This window comes from Camellia sinensis, chromosome 14 (assembly GCF_055761805.1).
Source record: "Camellia sinensis isolate YWXY chromosome 14, ASM5576180v1, whole genome shotgun sequence".
In the NCBI taxonomy this organism is placed as follows: Eukaryota; Viridiplantae; Streptophyta; class Magnoliopsida; order Ericales; family Theaceae; genus Camellia; species Camellia sinensis.
Genome location: NC_138974.1, coordinates 50,946,149 through 50,967,214, shown reverse-complemented (window position 1 = coordinate 50,967,214; position 21,066 = coordinate 50,946,149). Strand labels below are relative to the sequence as shown.

At 36.0% G+C, this 21,066-nt stretch overlaps 1 protein-coding gene across 3 annotated transcripts in view; it reads right to left on the bottom strand.

Annotated features, from left to right (window-relative positions):
- The window catches only part of LOC114317939 (lipase class 3 family protein), a 34,969-nt gene extending 16,249 nt beyond the window's left edge, over nucleotides 1-18,720 (bottom strand). For 2 of the 3 annotated variants that reach the window (XR_014350553.1, XM_028264741.2), the window contains exons 1-13: nucleotides 18,214-18,719; nucleotides 16,731-16,840; nucleotides 14,928-14,990; nucleotides 14,653-14,845; nucleotides 14,147-14,251; nucleotides 13,923-14,053; nucleotides 13,247-13,832; nucleotides 11,402-11,467; nucleotides 11,089-11,165; nucleotides 10,413-10,691; nucleotides 1,862-2,198; nucleotides 1,632-1,775; nucleotides 19-552 (exon numbers count right to left, since the gene is read on the bottom strand). Coding sequence is in view for 1 of the 3 variants with exons in the window: in XM_028264741.2 (XP_028120542.2) it covers nucleotides 19-552; nucleotides 1,632-1,775; nucleotides 1,862-2,198; nucleotides 10,413-10,691; nucleotides 11,089-11,165; nucleotides 11,402-11,467; nucleotides 13,247-13,832; nucleotides 13,923-14,053; nucleotides 14,147-14,251; nucleotides 14,653-14,845; nucleotides 14,928-14,990; nucleotides 16,731-16,840; nucleotides 18,214-18,474 (2,886 nt within the window). In the remaining 2 variants the exon portion in view is untranslated. Of the gene's footprint in view, nucleotides 1-18; nucleotides 553-1,631; nucleotides 1,776-1,861; nucleotides 2,199-10,412; nucleotides 10,692-11,088; nucleotides 11,166-11,401; nucleotides 11,468-13,246; nucleotides 13,833-13,922; nucleotides 14,054-14,146; nucleotides 14,252-14,652; nucleotides 14,846-14,927; nucleotides 14,991-16,730; nucleotides 16,841-18,213 lie in introns of all 3 variants that reach the window. The other variant, XR_003648819.2, reaches the window with a different exon arrangement.
- Between the last annotated feature and the right edge of the window lie 2,346 nt (nucleotides 18,721-21,066).

The window sequence follows — 21,066 nt, the reverse complement described above, 5'->3', positions numbered from 1 at the left end:
GAAAAAGGTATCCAGTACCTGTAAAGCAGCCTCCTCATGGCTATGAAGCACACGGTGGACAAGCTGGCACAAAGCAGTTACACCCTCTACAGGGAGAACGACAGCTTTCTTCTGGAAAGGCCTCCAGACAAGATTAATAGGAACAAGAATAAGCTGTTGAGGACCCATCCTACCAGAATTTCTATCTCCTGCACCCCAAGACTGAGGAGCACTTGCAGCACTGGGCATGACATATGGACAGGAATTGACGACCCCAGTTGTGCTTGGAGATGCTTGATATGCCTGCAGAACAGCATCTATCACTGCCTTTTGCTGGTGGGCACTGACTGAGAATTTGTTTGTTATTGCAAGGACCCAAGGGATTCCAAGGGCCTTAGCTTCATCCAGCAAAAGTGAGAGGGCTGGCTGCTGCTGAGAAGCATTTGACTGATTGTATCGAGGTATTATGTGGGACAGATTATGCACAAGAACAATCAAGTCTGTTTTCCTACTAAGATCACAGATTCCCTTCCAAAGTTCATCCCTGAAACGAGAGGCCTCCATATTCAGGTCCTGCAATGTAAAAATAGATTGCGTAAAATGAAATGCTAAAAACCAGAACTCAATGACACCACACAAAGGACAAAAGAAGCAACTCAAATACCCAAAAGTAACTCTTTTTTCCATCCAAACGAGAGCAGACAAAGAAAAGCAAAAGCTCTATGTAACCTTCATTTTTAATGCCTATGCCAGTATGTATCACCATAAAAAGTACCAATTGCACCATTGAAGAATAGAATTCAAGGATGGAAAAGCAGGACAGGCACCACGCATCATATAAAGGCAATTGAAGGTGCTAGAAAAAACAGGAATGCTGAAAAGTGTCACCAGTGGTGTTGACTGTTATGTGGTGTTATATATACTACCCATAATAATCATGAAACTAAAAGTACCACCCCAGAGATTTCCAAGTTCATAAGTTATAGATCAGAAAACAAGCTAGCTGGAAAGATAGGATAACAAACATTTTTATAATCTTAAATAGACTACACCCTATTAGAAATATACAGCATGTTTCAGCTTACAACTGTAATGAAGAAAACATTTACCTGTTAATCTACAATAGCAAACAGGTTGTCAAGTTCTTATGCTTTTGAAATGGTTTATTATAACATCAACAGGCATCAAAGAAAGGTATGTGATATACGATAAATGATAATTTGTGAGATTTCAACATTGAAATTTATGACATAGTATCTAAAGTTGAATATCATCCTCCACAATATTAAACCAAACTCTCATTTAAAACTCAAATCACAACATTAAAATGACAAAATGTCTAGTCAAATAAAGAAATGTAGAGTTACCCTGAAATGAAAGAAAAAGTTATCTTTAAAAATGTGACAAACTCTGATACAGCTGTTGACATGAAGAAAAGGGAAAAAGAGAAACTGCCAACAACTCAGTTTATGAAGTGCTTGAAATAATGTTGGTGGAGCACATGAAACAGAAATATTGTCAGCAAATCAGCATGCCAGCACTGTGAGTGACCAAAAAAAAAAAAAAAGAATAAAGAAAGAAAGATACAGAGTACAAACAGGAGACCTTCATCAAAAGATTAAGAACAGGAGGCCTTATTAAATAACACGGACCTGCAAATTTACTCCCGTTGAATCTGAGTAGCACAAACCACCAGCAATACCTTCTTGAACATCAATATCCATATGCAAATTTTCAATATTAGCATGTCTGCTTTGATCCAAGATTGCCTTAAGAAGAGACGTTTTACCAGCACCCTAGAAAAACCACAAGTCATCTTTCAGCACTTGGTAATGAAGTAAAGGTGTACATATTTTATGTATTGGGAGTCTAATGTGAATACCTCTAGGCCAACCAATCGCACCCTACGGGTCCTGACATGAACCTCCTTGGAAACTGTAGAGAAATCGCTTGTACAAAATACAACAAAATCACTCAAACCTTCAGGACGGATAAATTTTCCCTCATGAAATGCACAGACATTGCGTTCCACTTTCAGATCAACAGACTTCGAATCAATAGAAGAAAATAGAGGAAGTAACGAATCTGCCATCTGATGTTTTGGTTGCCGTCTCAGCGGAGGTCCAACCAACACTCGGATATTTTGTATATCTGGCTGTACTCCACCATCCGAAGAGTGTGATGGTGATGAAGGAAAGGACTCAACTGTGGTTGAGCACCTGAATGAAAGAAATAATAGCAAATGACTACCCCATGAAGACAGCGAATCATAAAGTTGTATCTACTAAACAGATTAAAAAGTAAAGAAAATTGTTTATGATGATATATAAAACTTTTATCATATCTTAAAGAAAAGACGTATAAAACTTCATATCTACTTAGGTAGCCTCAACCAAATAGATATAAGATGAAGAAAACTCGAGATAACCATTTCTGAATATATAAATTGATTGATGGCCTTTGAGTTTAGGATCACATTATCTAGGGGCGCTCATTATATTCATATATGTATTCAAGTTCCATTTCCCAAATATTTTCCTAATTACCCTCACTGTAGTCACTTCAATGCTCAATTGCAGTTAATATGTCAGGCACGATTCATTCCAGTTTAATTCAGCTCATTTTTTTAACCTTTCTTACTCTCATATGTAAAAAGGACTTACTATTTTGTTCTATTCACTGCAAAACTGCATTTCTAACCTTACTGGCTGAAGGAATATTTTCCTGTGAATGCCGCAAACAAATAGTAGTCTACTAGACAAACTGTGGAGTTTAATACAGGGATTAGTGGATGGTTCTTTAAATTAAAGAACCATAGTTACAACAAATTTTTTCATTTTGTCTTAGCCAAGAAATCTGCTTGGGATTGCATCCAAAACTTCTAATCTAGTCAGATAAATAAATTAAGGACTCCAAAGATTAGAACATTGGTCATCCAAGTACCAAGATTTCATTTTTCATGATTATGTAATGTGAATACCAAATTAGGGAAATTAAGTCTCTTGGCCTCATCTTTAGTGCAATGAAGTGCATCACATCATCTTGAAAGAAAATTGCACTTTCACAGATTTCCCCTCCAATCCAGCGCATAATCTATTGCTTCAAACTAGGATGGAACCATCATGAAGAAAATTCATGGATGCAACACAACAGAATAGATTTAATCAGGTTTTCCAAAAAGCATTTGGGGGGAAAGACATAACATGTACAATGAAAGAATACCTTCTTCTTTTTTTTTTTTTTTTGGATAAATTACAATGAAAGAATACTAACATGGAAAAACGAATTGAAAAATTTGAACGCATGCTCTCAGGATGATTAGCATAAGACCGGAATCATTGTAATGGCAACCAAATTACGGCATACAAGAAGGGTGCCATGCGCTATGCACATGGGCCTTACCTTATAGAATTTTTTCCATACTAATATTTACAGCTATGTTTAAAGTTTCAAAGTGTGCAAAAGTGGTAGTAGTTAGTGTTAGAATAATATATTATTATTTGAGTTATTATTTTGTAATTATTCTATACTTTAGGGCTCCCTTGTAATTATTGATCTTCATTGATATAAATAGGCGATGATATCCTAATCATTCCCTCATCTCGGTAATTTTTAAATTTATCATGGTATTAGAGCCTAACCTTAAAACCTAAACCCATCTATCCATACAGTTCTTGTTACTCACCGGAGCCACAAGCCATCAGCCGGAGACATCCTACGCCACCAATGACTACCCTTCAGCAGCCGACTCCACCCCGAGGGGTTTCGGCTTACACTGAGAAAGACCCAGGTGGTTTCGGGTTTGGGTTGATGTCTGTCTAGGGTTTGAACCTTACCTGGGTTGCTCAACATCTTCACCGCAAGCATCGACATCCCTTGTTGGTCTTTGCCGACATGCCTCGTGGCCTTGTCTTGTCTTGCCTTGCCTTGCCTTGCTGACTGCCACGGATAGCTTTTTTGGTCCAACCGACAACCCCATGTCGTCGTTGGCCTCATGCGACACTCTTGTCTCTTGCGACAGCCTCTCTTTTACCAGTCAATGTTCTTCAACCACACTGGTACCCTGGCCTCTTGTATTCTTCGACAATCTGTTTGACCAAGTCCTCTGCTCCTTTGTAGACTTGTAACCTAATAATACTGGTACCCTAGTTTTCTTTTTACATACATACATACATACAAAAAAAAAAAAAAAACTCTATGAGTTCTTGATTTGTTTTATGCTGTCATAGTGGGTAGTTGTGTCTTTCCTTCCACCTATGAAGCACGGATACTTCAAAAAGGGTGACGTATCCGTATCGGATACTTATCAGATACCGATACTCCTCGGATACTCGCGGATACGTATCGGATACTTCTTAAAAGTATCAGATACTTCTTAATTAATTTTTTATTAATTTTGAAGTATCGGATACTTAATTTTAAAGTATCGGATACTCGAAGTTACATATTACTTATAATATTTTGTTTAGTTCTTTGATAAGAGGAATATAGTAAGAGTTAAAGTAATAGAATTTGTCAAATTGATGTATCCTTGTTGTCTCTCTCACTTCTCTCTCAATTTCTCACTCTCTCACGTTTCTTTTCTCTGCTCTCATTCTTTTTTTGGTGTTGGCATGTAAGGATGATGTTTAATTTACATTTGCTTTTGCTTTTGCTTTTGCTTTTGCTTTTAGTTTTGGATGTTTTATGAATGTTTGAGCACTTTTAGGTTAATAGGAATCCCTCTTTTTATTTATTAATTCACTTTAAGTTTTATTTTCATGCATATTACATTATTAAAATTATAATTTTCTTTTTTTTACGAATGTATCCCGCTGTACCTGTATCATACTTTTTCAAATTTTGACACATCGCCATATCCACATCCCCATATCACCATATCCGTATCCGTGCTTCCTAGGCTATCATTGATGACTTAAAAAAGTATATTTGCTGAAATTTTTATTTAAGAATAGTTTTTTGGCTTTAGCTAAGGTCTGTGATATTCACTGATGAAGGGGAACAAGTTCAAGCTATTGACTTTGAAGACTCTTAGTTTTATAGGAACTTTTCTTCTTTATCAAGTTATCTTTTGCTTTAGGTTTTATTTTTATGCATACTGCATTACTAAAAATTGTTAAAATAATATTTTTTATGAACGTATCCCCGCCGTACCCGTATCCTAGTTTTTCAAATTTTGTCGTATCGCCGTATCGTATCGTATCCGTATCTCGTATCCGTATCCGTGCTTCTTAGCCTTCCACCACCACCTTCCGGGTTTGTGATTGGTACTAGTTTTATTGAGGGTTCAGTCGTATAGTTTCCATGGCAGATTCCTCCAATGTCTCCACTACTTCTCAGACACCTAAGAGTGAGAGTTCCATTCTACCTATTACTATGACTGATAACCCCAACCCTAATCTTAAAATCACCACCTCTCTATTTAATGGTCAAAACTATCTAATGTGGTTGCAGAGTTTGACTATGTTTTTGAAGAGCAGAGGGAAGATGGGGTATGTTGATGGCAGTACACAGGCACCCAGCGCCACTGACCCAGGTTATGACTAATGGGAGATTATCAACTCTTTGATTATGGGTTAGCTTATTCATTCGATGGTACCAAACATCAGTGAGGGCTACTTGTCTATGGAGACTGCCCAAGATGTTTGGGATGCAGTGGCTGTTACCTATTTCCGCAAAGGGAATTTCTCCTAGGCATTTGAGTTACGCTGCTCTATTGAGAGCTCTGTTCAGAGGGAGTAGACAGTTCTCCAGTACTTCACCTTCCTCACCAACGACTGGAAACGTCTTGATCACCTACAGGACTATAAGCCTGTTTGCATTGCTGCTTCATTCGGGTACAGGAAGTTCATTGCACAGAAAAAGGTCTTCAAGTTTCTAGCAGGGCTCGGGTTTTGAATATGGACACTCTTCCTTCACTTTATGAGACATTTGCCTATGTACAGAATGAGGAGAGTCGCCGGTCTGCTATGATGTCCCCTGTCTCTACTGACCGCTTCGCATTACTGTCTACTCCTAGAGATGGCCTTAGCCTGACTCTCATCCCTCCATCTGCCGCCAAGGAATCTATATTACGTGATTACTGTAAAAAAACCGCGGCATACTTGTGAGACATGTTGGAAGCTTCATGGGACTCCATCCGGGAGTCGAGGTGATCGGTTTAGTCTTAGAGGAGGTCGGTCAGGCCAGTCTAGAGGATAGGATTCTCATCCACGGGCTCATCAATTTAGTACCGTTGATACACTTGATTCTACTTCCGCGTCCTTTAACCAGCCTTCTGATGGTCTCTCTGGCATGACTACTCCTGAGCTTGAGGATGTTCTGCATCACTTGCTGGACCGTCGGTCTTCTACTATTCTTAGTACATCTTCCTCGTCGTTTGCCCGCTCAGGTAACTTAGCCTCTTCTCCTTGTGTTTTCTAGTCTCATAAGTTTTTACCCTGAATTATTGATTCTAGTGTCTCAGATCACATGTCTGGCTCCTCTGACCTTTTCTCTGCCTATAAGCCCTTTTTAGGTCAGGACAAAGTTAGAATTGTAGATGGTACTATTTCTTCCATTTCTAGGAAAGATTTAGCCCATGTCACTCCTACCACACCTCTATCTTCTGTTCTTCATGTTCTCAATTTTTCTGTTAACCTATTATCCTTGAGTCGTATTACATAAAATTTGAATTGTAGTGTGACGTCGTTTCTTGATCATTGTCTTTTTCAGGACCTTGTCACGAGAATGACGATTGGTAGTGGTAGTGCAGAAAATTGTCTCTACTTCTTGGATCAATCGGACAAGCTTGCTTATTCTTCCACCATGAGTCCTACTACCCAAGATGATTTATGGCTGTGGCATTGACGTCTTAGGCATCCTTCTTTTTATTTACTTAAGCATTTATTTCCATCTGATTTTGCAAACAATAATGTGTCTGAGTTTCTTTGTGAGTCTTGTCAACTTGGAAAACAACACAGAGTTTCTTTTGCCCCCAGTTTTAATAAAAGTTTAGTTCATTTTTCATTAATACATTTTGATGTTTGGGGTCCATTTCGTGTTATGTCTATGAAAGGTCATCGATGGTTTGTTACATTTATTGATGATTTTTCTCGTACTACTTGGATGTATCTCATGAAAGACAAGAGTGACGTTTTCCCAGTGTTCCGCATTTTCCATAAGATGATTTGTACTCAGTTTGGGGCCACTGTCAAAATCTTCCGTTCTGATAATGAGGGAGAATACATAGATTCTGGATTAGAGCAATATTTTTCTGCTCATGGCATTATCCATCAGATCTCTTGCACCAATACCCCTCAACAAAATGGGATGGCCGAACGCAAGAATCGTCATCTTCTTGACATGGCTCAGTGCATGTGTTTTTCTATGAGTGTGCCTTGGTCCTACTGGGACAACGCTGTTCTCACCGCTGCCCATCTCATTAATTGTCTTCTTACTCAGGTCTTGCACAAACAAGTTCCCCTTCAAGACCTCCTAGGGTCTGAGTCCTTGTTTTCTATTTCTCCAAAAATATTTGGATGTGCCTGTTTTATCCACAATCACTCTCCTACTCGTGGTAAGTTGGACCCTCGCTCCCTAAAATGTGTTTTCCTTGGATACTCTCCTACTCAAAAAGGGTGTAAGTGTTATCACCCTCCTTCTCATAAGTGGTTTGTGTCCATGGATGTCACATTCTTTGAGTCCCAATCCTATTTCTTGTCCTCTCCGGTGTCATAGTCCTCCCTTTAGGGGGAGCCTTGGTGTGAAGTGATTCCTATGATTTCTATAGTGGAACCAGTTGTTCTTGCACCACCACCTCCTACTAGGACTACAGAACCCAATGTTACCAAACATAGGGAAGGGCAAGTTTATGTCAGGGACAAAGAAAAACAAAAAGTTAACTGGATACAAGAGACCACTTCTGCTCTTTCACTGCCATCTCCTGCTTCTGATGAGAGTCCAAGTAACTTTGAATCTCCAGTCCATTGATCTTGATGTTCCTATTGCTAAGAGAAAGGGTATGAGATGTTGTACTCAACATCTTATCTCAAATTTTGTGTCCTAATCTCATTTCTCGTCCTCATATAGAGCATTTGTGTCAAATATTTCCTCTGTTAGCATTCTTAACCATTTTCAGGATGCTCTTGCCATCTCTGAGTGAAAACTTGCCATGATTGAGGAAATGAAAGCACTTAGGAAGAATGACACTTGGGAATTGACTAAGTTACCTAAGGGCAAATGACCTGTGGGATGCAAATGGGTATATACTGTGAAACACAAAGCGGATGGGTCTATTGAGCGTTATAAGGCTAGACTTGTGGCAAAAAAGTTCACTCAGACATATGGCGGTGACTATTAGGAGACCTTTGCACCAGTGGCTCAGATAAATTCGGTCTGCGTACTTCTCTCTCTAGCAGCTAATCTAGACTGGCCACTTTATCAGTTTGATGTAAAGAATGCATTTCTTCATGGTGACCTCGAAGAAGAGGTATATATGGACATTCCTCCTGATTTTGAGAATCATCGGACAGAAGGCAAAGTATGCAGGCTTCGAAAGTCATTATATGGTCTCAAACAGTCTCCAAGGGCTTGGTTTGAGAGATTTACTCAGGCTATGCTTAAATATGGCTTCAAACAGAGTTAGGCAGATCACACCTTATTTGTGAAACATTCTTAACGTGGCAAGACTACAACACTCATTGTTTATATAGATGACATAGTTCTTACAGGCGATGATAGTGAGAAAACGCTTCTGTTGAAGAAATATTTAGCCAATGAGCTTGAATTTTGAAAAATGAAGTTGCTCGCTTCAAGGATGGGATATTTATCTCGCAGAGGAAGTACGTGCTTGACCTGTTGAAGGAAACTGGGATGCTTGGCTGCAAGGCTTGTGACACTCCACTGGAATCCAATCAGAAACTAGGGGATGATAAAGGAGGGGCAGCTGTTGATAAGGGGAGCTATTAGTGATTAGTGGGTAAGCTCATTTACCTATCTTACTCCCGTCCTGATATTGCTGTTACTGTCAGTGTGGTTTTATGCATGCTGCTCATCAGATTCACTTCGAGGCTGTCATGAAAAATTTGAGGTACTTAAAGTCTGCTCCTGGTAAGGGTCTTTATTTTTCAAAGTATGATCATCTTCGTGTGGAAGCCTATACAGATGCTGACTGGGCTGAATCAGTAACTAATAGGAGATCGATTTCAGGGTATTGCACCTTGTTGGAGGCAACCTAGTTACTTGGAGGAGTAAGAAACAGAATGTGGTTGCGAAGTCAAGTGCAGAAGCTGAGTTTAGAGCTATGGCACAAGGGGTGTGTGAGCTCTTATTGATCAAGTTATTGTTGAGTGATCTAGGTATTAATCAAACGGACTCCATGCGGTTATATTGTGATAATAAGGCCGCTATCAACATTGCTCACAATCCGGTTTAACATGACAGGACAAAGCATGTTGAGATTGATCGCCACTTCATTAAGAAGAAACTCACTAGTGGCACAATATGTGCTCTCTTTGTGCAGTCTGATGAACAACTTACTGACATCCTCACCAAGGGAGTTGGGAGTAAGCCCTTTCATGGCATCTTAAGCAAGCTGGGCATGAGAAATATCTTTGCACCAGCTTGAGGGGGAGTGTTAGAATAATATATTATTATTTAGGTTATTATTTAATAATTATTCTATACCTTAGGGCTTCCTTATAATTATTGATCTTCATTAATATAAATAGGGAATGATATCCTAATCATTCCCTAATCTTGGTATTTTCTAAATTTATCAATTAGTTATTTAATTCTCCTACAATTGTGCCAAGTGGCATTGTGTTTTCTTTCCTTGAGAGGCTGTAACTGCTCCCACACCAGAATTGCCTGTCAGACACTTGTCATTTATTGTCTTTATACAATAAAATAGATTTATCATCTCCTAGTAAAGTGGGTGTTTGGGAAGTGGCTATTTTAGAGACTTCTTGGCTTTTTAGCTATTTTAATAGGCTATTTTAGTTTTTGTGTTTGGGAAGATGGGATGGATTTTTATTTGAATTGTTGTATTGAAAAATGTGTTGAAATGATGTTTGAAGTTAAAATGACAACTTTGTCCCTAACCTCACATTTTTCAAAATTAATCTACAGGGGCAAAATCGTCATTTCAGCCTCAAAGACTAGGCTGTCACAATTTTGTGCCTACACACTGTCATGACAGTGTAGGGCTGCCCACTGCTGCCGGCTTTGCTTCCTTTTTTTTTTAAAAAAAAAAATATATAAATCATTGATTTAGAATTTTTGAGACTTTTTGGCTTTTTGTAGTGTTTGAGGCTATTTTAGCCCAAACACCCCCAAATATGCTTATGCAAGTGATTCGAAACTAAAAAATTGTATAGATGCTCAAATGGCTCTTTACAACCAAACCTTAAATTAACAAAAAGATGAATAACTGATAGGATAAAAAACAATACCAGCTACCATTAACACGAGCCTGAACCAGCGTACAAAGATGTAATCCAAAACCAGTAATATCTACTTTCAGAGGTTCCTCATTCTTCTCACCAGGAATACCACTCCATCCCAGAGGAACAACAGAAGTGGCTGCACGAATAACTGGAGACTCTACTATATGCCCAAAATCAACAGTACCAGCGACCGAAAGGCCTAGCCACTTTTGTAAATGAGGAAATTGCTGCAGTTGCTCGACTCCCAAGAATGAAGCATCGTCAGTCATGCACAGCTCATATATTCTGCAAGGAAAAGAAGACATACTAGTCCTGGTAACCCAAGATGCCTGGAATCCAAAACCAATAATGCTAAAAGGAACTTACTATTAAAAAAAGAAAAAAAAAAAAAAAAAAAAAAACACAATCAACACTAATATGCAGATGTATTCAATGCCAAAAGGGTTAAAAGCAGCCCCATGTACATATTCTCCTTCAAAAAATTAACACAACTTAAATGTGTGCACACATGTAGAATACAAATAACCATATATACTATAATGATGGGTGAAATATACCCCCAAAAAATTCCAGAAAAACAAGATCTATGAATAGATCTTGCTCTTCGGACACAACAACAAAAGTTCTACTGACAGTCAAATGACCACAAAAGAAAGACAGCTTTCAAAAGAATAGATATTACCTTTGAAATCTAAACCTGTATGACTTCATTGAGTGTGACTGAAATCGTTCCCTTACTTCAGCAATCACGGATCTGACCTGAAAATGCCTTTGCCAAATGAAAGCAACAACATGAGAGGTGCTAGAAGCTGGTATGTAAACATAAACTATGTGCAAAGTTATTGGCTATTTTGCAACCTTTAACTACCGCAATATATTACATATAAATATATGTAAATAAAATATACAGTTCATCCAGGGTAGAATGCTTATTCCTAACAGTAACAGAATATTGAACCATTATTTGAGGGTCAAAAAGTAAACAAAACTTATACCGATGTCAACTTTGAGTACTCTGCACCCGATAGTGACTCCACCGATGAATTCCCCAAAAGATAGAGCTGTTACATATGAAATATAAAATGTTGAACTCACTGCCAAAAACCAAATCAAACCAAGCCTTGTAACCCAATCAATCAGGTTGGCTACATGAAGAACTTAAAATAATAGAGACATAAGTTACATAAGCTTAAATGAACTGAGAGGATCACATGCCTTGTTCCTTTATGAGAAGTGAAAACGTATAATGATGTCGCAAATGAAATTTAAAAAAATGTTCTAAAGGAATTTTAATGAGCACAAAGTAATGTCCTTTACACATCATTAGTTCATCCATCCCATTAACAAAACAAAAAGAAAAAAAAAATCCCCAAAAAGAAATTAAAACAGAAAGTATAGGAAATGATTTTTTTTAAGTCCAGCAAGGTTGGATGACAAGCATAAAGATTTCCACAATCGTTACAAAGGACCTACTTAAGGACTGATGGTTTAGAGTAGTCATCAACAATATAAACAAGGATAAGACTCCTCATTTAAGCTCAATGACTGATCAATGAGAAACATGTTAGAATTTTGGGACCATCCAACCCAAAACCAATTGGTCTTCGTTGGAGACAAGGTCAGCCCTGACTTTTTCGGGGCCTAAGGCAAACTCAGAAGATGGGGCCCCGGCTCTCATACATATTTAAAAATATATATATATATATATATATGTATGTATATATTGGTAAAATAATAACAATCTTCAATTTATTTTTATTTTTTGCTTGTACCTTCTATAAATTTGTTGCATATGGTACACATAATTATTGACAAAAATTAAATTGTAAAATTTAATTTACTTCAATCTAAAAAAATTATTGTATAGTCAAACAATATTCTATAAATAATTCATACATTGGCAAGCAACCATCCATTATTTTTAAATAATTCACCAATTAAATTGTTTGTTTAAATCTTCATTTTTAAACTACTAATATTATAATGTAGTGTTTGGTTCACTGAAATGAAATTAAATTGAATGGAATGGCCATTTCTTAGTCTCTTTATAAAATTACTATTTCCTCACAATGAAAAATGATGATTTTGTTTGTAATTTTATTAAATCAAATGTGAAAATGGCCATTATGATGAAATGATTAATCTATTCAAATTTATTTTAATCAACCAAACATAACTTAAGACCAAAATAATTAACCAAACATAACATAAGATCGAAATTATTTCAGGGCTCTATTTCTTAGACAGAATTTGGGGGCCTGAGGCGGCGGCCTTCCCCGCCTTACCTCAGGGCCGGCCTTGGTTGGACAGGCCCTTAGAATATATTAACCAAACTTGGGTGGCTTAAAGTAGTGATGCCAGACAATTCTCTAAGACTTCCCTAAGTTGTGGCCTGGTTGCATGTGGAGGTTATAGAGAAACGAGAAAGATAGACCCGGGCAGAAACTTGGTCCACGAAACACCCAAGATGCAAAACCAATTGGCCATAGAGACTTAACCCACATTGCTTCTCTAAGCGACTCAAGTTTGGTTAATATAGTATAAAGGCCTCTCCACCTAAGGACAACTGATTTGGGTTAGATGCCTCCAAACTTCTAACAAAACGAATGGACATTAGCCAGGGTCGGTCCCTCCTCCTAATTGAGGGCGCTGACAGCAACTAAAACAAATTAAGCAGTTGCATAAAATCTTGGTTTAAAAAATGGAAAATAAATATCTAATGATGAATATAAAATTAACATCACAACTTCCAGGGTTGCCACAAATTTTCTTATGTCATATATGCAAATGGGTTTAAATAAACAACATAGAAAACAACAGTATCAGTTCATAGTGACTACCTGACCAAACGGTACATAAGAAGGTAAATAAGGCACTCTACGCCATGCCCTATTATTATCCGTGTCACTGGTGTTCATTTTTCCAGACAACTTTGCATCTCTTGCTTCACCTTGGGGCCTGGTTTCTGTCTCAGGAAATGGTTTGAGAGAAATGCCATCAGAACCTTCCTGAATTTCAAGAGACAGTGGTGCAGCTGCTTCGTCATCAAATGAAGATGTTACAGCAGAATCAGAAGCAGAAGATGTCTCAACAGGGTCAACTTGTTTCCCTTTGTATTTGTTGAATTGTCTTTTGACACCCTCTAAAGGGACAAGCTTTGAAAGTCTCCAAAAGGAAGTCTGGACAGGGCCTAAACCGAGAACCAGCTGCTCCCCTTCTATCTCTTTTAGTTTTTCTGCTTTTTGCTTCTTCACACCTTCCTCACGTTTTGACATCAACGAATCGCTAGTCTTGGTATCAACAGGGATTGGCAGCGTTTGGGCATTATAATGATGAAAATAAGCAGGAGACAGGATACGAGGCACTAGATCTTCTGGAATACAGTAAGTCTTAAAATAATGATGCCAACCTTTTCCGTTAACATAACTGAAAGAAAAAATATGTCAAATTTAATATATATATATATATATAATACTTTTACTATTATAAGAATATACAAGATGGCGATAAACCTACTCTCTTAAAGCAGCATTCCCAACTGGAGGCTGAGAGAATGTGATACACTTGACTTGAACTTTTTCATTGTCTTTTGATGACGAGGAAGCAGCAATAACCCTCAAAATGGCAAGGGTAGCCAAGACTGCTACCTAGACAGTAGAAAGAGGGAGCACTAAAAAAGATATTATAGACTGAACAAATCACTGTCCGAAATGTAAGCAAAATACATAAATTGAACTTACTGCTCCACCAAGTGAATGCCCACATAGCACAAGTTTCCGTTTCTTTTTTTGAGCAAGCCTGTACAACTCCAATGCTGGTATCCCTTTAGCACGAGCCATGAATCCCTAGAGATAAGAATTTGAAAGAAAAAATTACTAAAATAAAGAAAACAAATATATGTCCCCTCTCATTTTGGGGTGGGGGTGGGGTATTCTTTAGAAACAGATAGCAAAGAATATCGTAAAGGTATTGAACACGCAACGAACTATGTTCAAATGAAAATTAGGATTGGTTCAGGAATAGACTATTTTAGTAACGTTTTGGCTTTTTGGTCAAAATATGAGGTAAAAAAAATCATAAGTTTGGGATTTTTTTGGCTTTTTATGAAAAAAAGTGCAAAAAGTAGAGAAAAAATGGAGTCATTGACTTTTTTGTATAGTTGTTTGATTTTTTTACTTTTTAATGACTTTCTGACTTTTTTAGTTCTTCCCAAACCAAGCCTAAAATTGATGAATTGCTCCCTTACTCGATGGACAGCAGGTTTAGGTGTAGGTTTTGGTTGCTTAGGCTTTGCTTCAAGAGATTTTGAAAGATTTGCTACATTTATCTTTTGACTATCGACTTGAGCAGATTCAGTAGTTGCAGTCTCATAATTATCTTCTACAGCATCCTCATGAAATATAGCACCTTGAAGTATGTTTGCATCAGCCATGACGTCCCTTTACAATAGGCAAAAAAAAACTATTATGTTAAAAAGACTACAGAATAGACAACTGAACAAAGGATTATTATCATGCTTACTTGTACTGCTTGGTCCCAATGAAGGAAGCAAATAATGTGTCCCCTGCTTCTGCTAATAGATACCTACGTAAAAGTAAAACACAAAGGTACATGAGAAACCAAAGCAGTTAAGGTGCATTAAAATACAAAATCTCAAAGAAATCACATGCTTAGAGCTTCCTTGCTGGGCATTATTATCCATAATATGAGCAAAATTGAACTAAGGATGTTGAATAGATGAGTGAGGCTTAGTAACCATTAGTAAAATATAGGTAGCATCAATCGAGGGAAAGCAATAGAACATTGGCATACATGAGTAGCTAGGGTAGATGTGATAGAAGAACCAATTATTGACAAGATGGAAAAAGCAGAAAACGAGAAGAAAACAAACAGTTCAGAAAAATGCCAAGTAGCAAAGAGAATTTTGCATGAGTGACAGAAGTCAGTTGAGCACACAGTGAATGTTGAAAGAGATATATTTTTTAACCAGGCATAGTCTGAGTATAGCAGAAAAGCGCTAAACATTGCTGACTTCTGAAAATTCAAGAAGTGAGATAATGTGAGATTTTTGCAGGAAGAAGACATAATTCTAAATATGAAAAGAATATCGATTATTAATTTCACAAAAAGTACAACATTACTCGCATGCTAGCCCATAATTCCAAAATCTTATGCCAGCATCTTGATATTACATCAAAATCTATCAGCATCCACGCAACATAGAACAGTGACAACCAAGTTAGGAGTGATTTTGTTTCAGGCACAGGCAAAACCGCAAAAGTCAACTTGAGTTGTGAGGCTACATCTTGGATAATTTTTGATGAATTAAATACCCACCCAAGCTCCTCCTGAAGTGCAGAACAGCAAACACCAAACCAAACCCAAACTACAATTAAATCTACCAGTGTGAAGTTCATTCATTGTTCAATTTTTTAGCTCAGATTGAAAATGGGCGGCATCAGCTCATTCAAGCTAGATAGAATAGGATGCTATTTAAAGAATAAAAAAAAAAATGTGTCAAGCTATGTCTTCCGCTTGCCACAATTTTTCCAACAAATCACATTCTTAAATATAATGATGACAAATTAACAGTTGGGGAGAAACTAGAAATAAGAAAATCCTTGAAATGATCAACTACAACCAACAGAACAGGGGGGGAAGACCAAAAAAAAAAACATAACCAAACAATAAGAATAAAAAAACATCCATATGTGTAGCAATGTGATTACAGCACATCTTAGAATGGCTAAAAACTTTGCACCCTGTAGTCTAATAAGTTTCAACTAAAGGAGGCAAATTGATCTCTTGTCTGAAGAAGGAAAGGCAACATAATGAGACATAAGCTGCAGTGCTACTAGTTTGATCTACTCAAGTCTTATGTATGGAGAAGGGGGAAAAAACGACAATAAGAAGCAGCTATCACTTTGACTTCCCTTTTTGGATGAATAAGATAAGATATTCTTGGTCAAGTTGTATCTTATAGGCAGGTTTGACACTGAGCTTCACATCTATTTTGTCCAACTTATGGCCAACCAATAATCTCTGAGAAAGTATACATGGAGCTCGTAGTTTGAGTCAAGCTACCCAAAACATAAAAACAAACCCACCATGGGATAAAGTCGGGTTGAAAATTTTGAACTGAAACAATCCTAAATCCTAAAGAAACAAAAAAGCCCTTGTACTCCACAATAAAATTTTCAGATAAACTGATATTCGAAACAAACAGAAAACAAACTATTAGGCAGATATCAGAGGTAAAATGGTTTTAAAAAAAATTTAACTAAAAAATAAAAATGACTATACTGAAGATCATAAATTATCCACCTGTGAGGAACATGATCTGAAGAAGGCTGAACCCGCTCTATAGAAACAACTTGTCCCCCAAAGTCTGCCTTAAATTTGTTCACTGCTCTAAGCATCTCAGCAGCAGGTCTCTATCATGCAAGGAATAACACATATTGTAACAAAATGCCAAATCTTGCGATTGCTAACATTTTAAGAGGCACTCAGCATTGCAATCATGACCAGAAAAGAAGTATAAAATACATAGCAAGGAACTAATTTAAAACATTTAACAGATCAGTTACCTTGAAAGAATGTATCTGGAAAAGATATCAGATAGCCATGGTTATATTCCATTTTCAGCTTCTTGAGTTGCCATTTTAAAGAAACACCACCATCACAAGGCTAACACACAGTTTTGCTATTATAATGAAACCAACCAATATCCTACTCAACAAAGGTGATTCTACCAGTTTGCCACTCTTTACCAAAAAAAAGGTATTTAAATTCCGTTAATTGAAATACAATTATATCTTCACACAGCCATGATGAAGCAGGATAACAACATGAGTTTATGTCTTAAGTAGCTAATAGCACATAAAACATGCAGCCCGATTTTCATGGACATTATTCTTTTGCCCAAATAAAGAACAACATTCCACTAGGTGATCCCACATAAGTAAGACAACATAAGTAAGACAAACACTTTGTTGAGTTCAATATTTAATGGGTACTTATCTATATGTAATTTGGTCAGTCATTTCTCTGCCACATTGTTAAAATTTAGCAGTGATTCCACAAGATATAGATTTTAGAAGTTCTGATAAAACACTAGTAATTCTCCACAGCCACGAAGTTTAAATAATGTTACTGAAGTCCCAAAAAAGAAAGATGAGGATCATGCATCAGTAATGCATGTCACCATGAGCCATTCAAATGGGTGTTCAATGGTCATTACGCTTGTACACAAATATAATCACAAACTTCAAATATACCTTCAATTATTTGGGTAGTTTTTTAATCAAGGGGTCAATAAATTTCCGTGTAATCTGTACATATAGATGTCAATGTATTAATTTGTTAATGGAAAACTTTCTTCTTCTCGATGAAAAAAGATTTGCATCATTGTTGTTTAAAAACGATTCACATTCTCCTACTGATCTAACAGCAACACTCTAGCTTCAAAGCCTTTATTTGATCAGTGCTGCCAGCTCAATCAATCACCCATGAAAATTTCACATAAAAGCTAATCAAATTAAGTGCACCACCACAAGTCCATGACCCTATTTCCTCATTTTACCTAGAATATTCTCAAACATACCATAGTGCCATTGCCACCAATCTCACTTCAAAAGTTCCAAACTTGAACTAAATAATCAAACTGTCGAATATTCATTATTACATTGCTGTGGAATTTCCAGAAATTTGTTTTCATCAAGACAAATCATGTAAACCAAAATGCAATGAAAAATATTTCAATTCAGGTGAAGAATTGAATACACAAAGGCTGCGAAAAAGCACAAACCTTGTAAACACATTCAGAGAGCACCATGCAACAGAGAATGTCTTGCAAATCAGAGACAGACTCAGCCTTGACTGCGCAACAAAGATCGTGAAGCTGCTTCTTCCTTCTCTCATACTCCTCATGAATTCGCTTCCTCTGTTGCCTTCCGTTTGTCCATGGCCACTTCACCACCATACGCCATTGAGGAGGCCAAGTGACCTTCAAGATCTTCGTGCTTTGGTCTTTGATCCATGTCTCCACTCTCTGTTGCAGAGACTCCATCGTCCATCACATTCAGTGCGAAACCCTAAAATCCAATTCGATCGAATGAGAGAGAGAGAGAGAGAGAGAGAGAGAGTAGCGTGATAGAAGTTCGTTGGCGGTTTATGATTGCGTGTTTGTGTTTATGATACGCGATTAATGTTCGAAGAGGAACGAACCGAATCGGGCTTTTACAAGGTAAGCATATGCTAAAGGATCGTAATCATAATACTGGCACCAGAGTGCACCCAAAAAAAAAATTGGTCAAACTTGAGCCCACCTAAATTTTATATATATATATATATATATATAATTTTTCTGCACCACATATTGTGATTGTATATATTTTTTAATTGTTTTATATGTTGATTTTAAATAATAATTATAATACTATTGTTTGGTTTTAGTTTTTAAAAAATTTTACTTTTTTTATTTTTTGATTTTTTTTTTATTTTCAATAATTTTTTTAATATTTTAAGTTATTTTTAAACGCATCTAACATAAATACACTTAAAAAGTATAATATTAGTAAAAATAAATCTTTAAAAAATTCATTAAATACCAAAAATACGAAAATTCAATATATTTTTCATATTTTTGTATATTTATTAATTTTTTAAAATATTTTTTCACAAATATTTTACTATCTAGATACATCTAAATAAATGACATCCAAAAAAGTAAAAAAATTGGTTAAAATTTTTAAAATATTTACTAAAAACAAAAAAATACGAAAAACAAAAAACTCAATTTTCAGAAAATTGAAACCAAACACATTTTTATTCAGTAATAAATTAATCAGTTCCTCTTATTTATATAAATAAATTTATAGTGATAAATTTATCAGTCAGGACTTGTAATTAAATAAGTTTAATTGATTAATTTGTAAGTTTTATGTTGAGATAAAAAAATTTAAATAATAATTAAAAATCTAAAATGATATGTCACCAATATTCTTTTTCATTTTATACTTTTAACTTACTTAAGACACTGGTTTAATATTGTCAAAATACTCGATCAACTTGTAAATTTTGGGATAGATGGGTTAAAAATTTTCAGTCACTCACGGCTGGCATTGTGTCATAGGAAAATTGTGAAATCACTCTCAGATTGATGTTTTTCCTTTTTAGCAATGCAGTTAAAAGGCTTTTTAATTTGTTAATAGTTTAGTTCTTTATGGGAATTATCCAAATTTATTTTTATTTTTTTTCCAATGTATTTATTTATTTTTTTTTTTTTATGGCTTTAGGGAGGGCCATGGAATAGAAGAAAGGGATTTTGGAATTCAAATTCAAACAGCTATTATTTGGGTTTTTTTTTATCTGCATGGTAATAACTTATTTTAGTTTACAAAATGAAAATATAACTCTCACTCAACTTTTATCAAGAACACAAAATTATTTTCTTAACATTTGTCAAACATATTTAATAATTATTTTTTTCTAAAAGAATTACCAAAATAGGATTTGTAAAATGCTCCCCAATCACTCCACTAATGATCCTCACTATTTTTCTCATCAATACAAACCAACCGTGGGTATAGACCAGGGGTACAAGCCTGGATTAATCACATTTATCAGGTCCAGCCCTTAATACAAACATGCTCAGTTCTTGAAGGTCAATCAAAATGTTGGGCTAGCTTCATTTTAAACTAAGGGTGTAACTTGGGCGGATTTAGTCGGGTTAGAAGGTTGTCTAAACTCAGCTTAAGTTGTGCTGAGATCTGCCTAGGCCCGCCCAAGCTCGATTTGTAACCCGAGATTGCTTGTCCAAATCCGACCCGAATTAAATCTGAGTTGTCCGAATTGTATTTTTTTTTTCATCTATATTATTAAATTATTAAAATTTGTCTCTATTTATATTATATATATATATATATATATAGAAAATCATTAATACCATCAAACACAAATAATTTATATAATGTAAAAGAGATGCCGCTATAATAGTCTTTACAATTTATGAGTGAAAATAAAAAAAAAGAGTAAGATTTTATGTTATTTGTATATATAATATATATAATAATCTAAATTACTTTAATATCATATAATAGCTAATAATTTTTATATATATATATATATATTCAATATTTTTATATATCTATATATGTATAATTCGGATTTCGGGTTACTCGGGTTATTTGATGTCTTTGCCCAAGCCCATCCAAATTTAATTTGGACTTCTAAATTCTTACCCAAGCCCGTACCTAATTTGAAAATATCTTGTCAAAACCCTAAAAAAAATCAAACTAAATTTAAGTTGCTTGGGTTGAACCCGCCCAAGTTAAACCCCTATTTTAAACAATCATTAAGCTTGGGAGTGACTTGTGTCATCTCGAACTGGGACAAGGAAATCAAATAAATGGGCCAACTCATCTCATCTAAAAGAGTTACACCAAGTCGGCCCAACTAATAGCCCCAATATTTGGCCCATATTTTTCAGGCAAAAAAACATAGCTATTCCTACAGAAACTACCTAATATTTTACACACTAGGAGTCAACACCAGTGCTTAAAATATTGTAAAATGTTAGAGGTTCTAAATAATCTACTAAATATTTTATCAAATCTCGTGTGGAATCCACACAAATCTATATAATGTGTGTAAGTTCTAT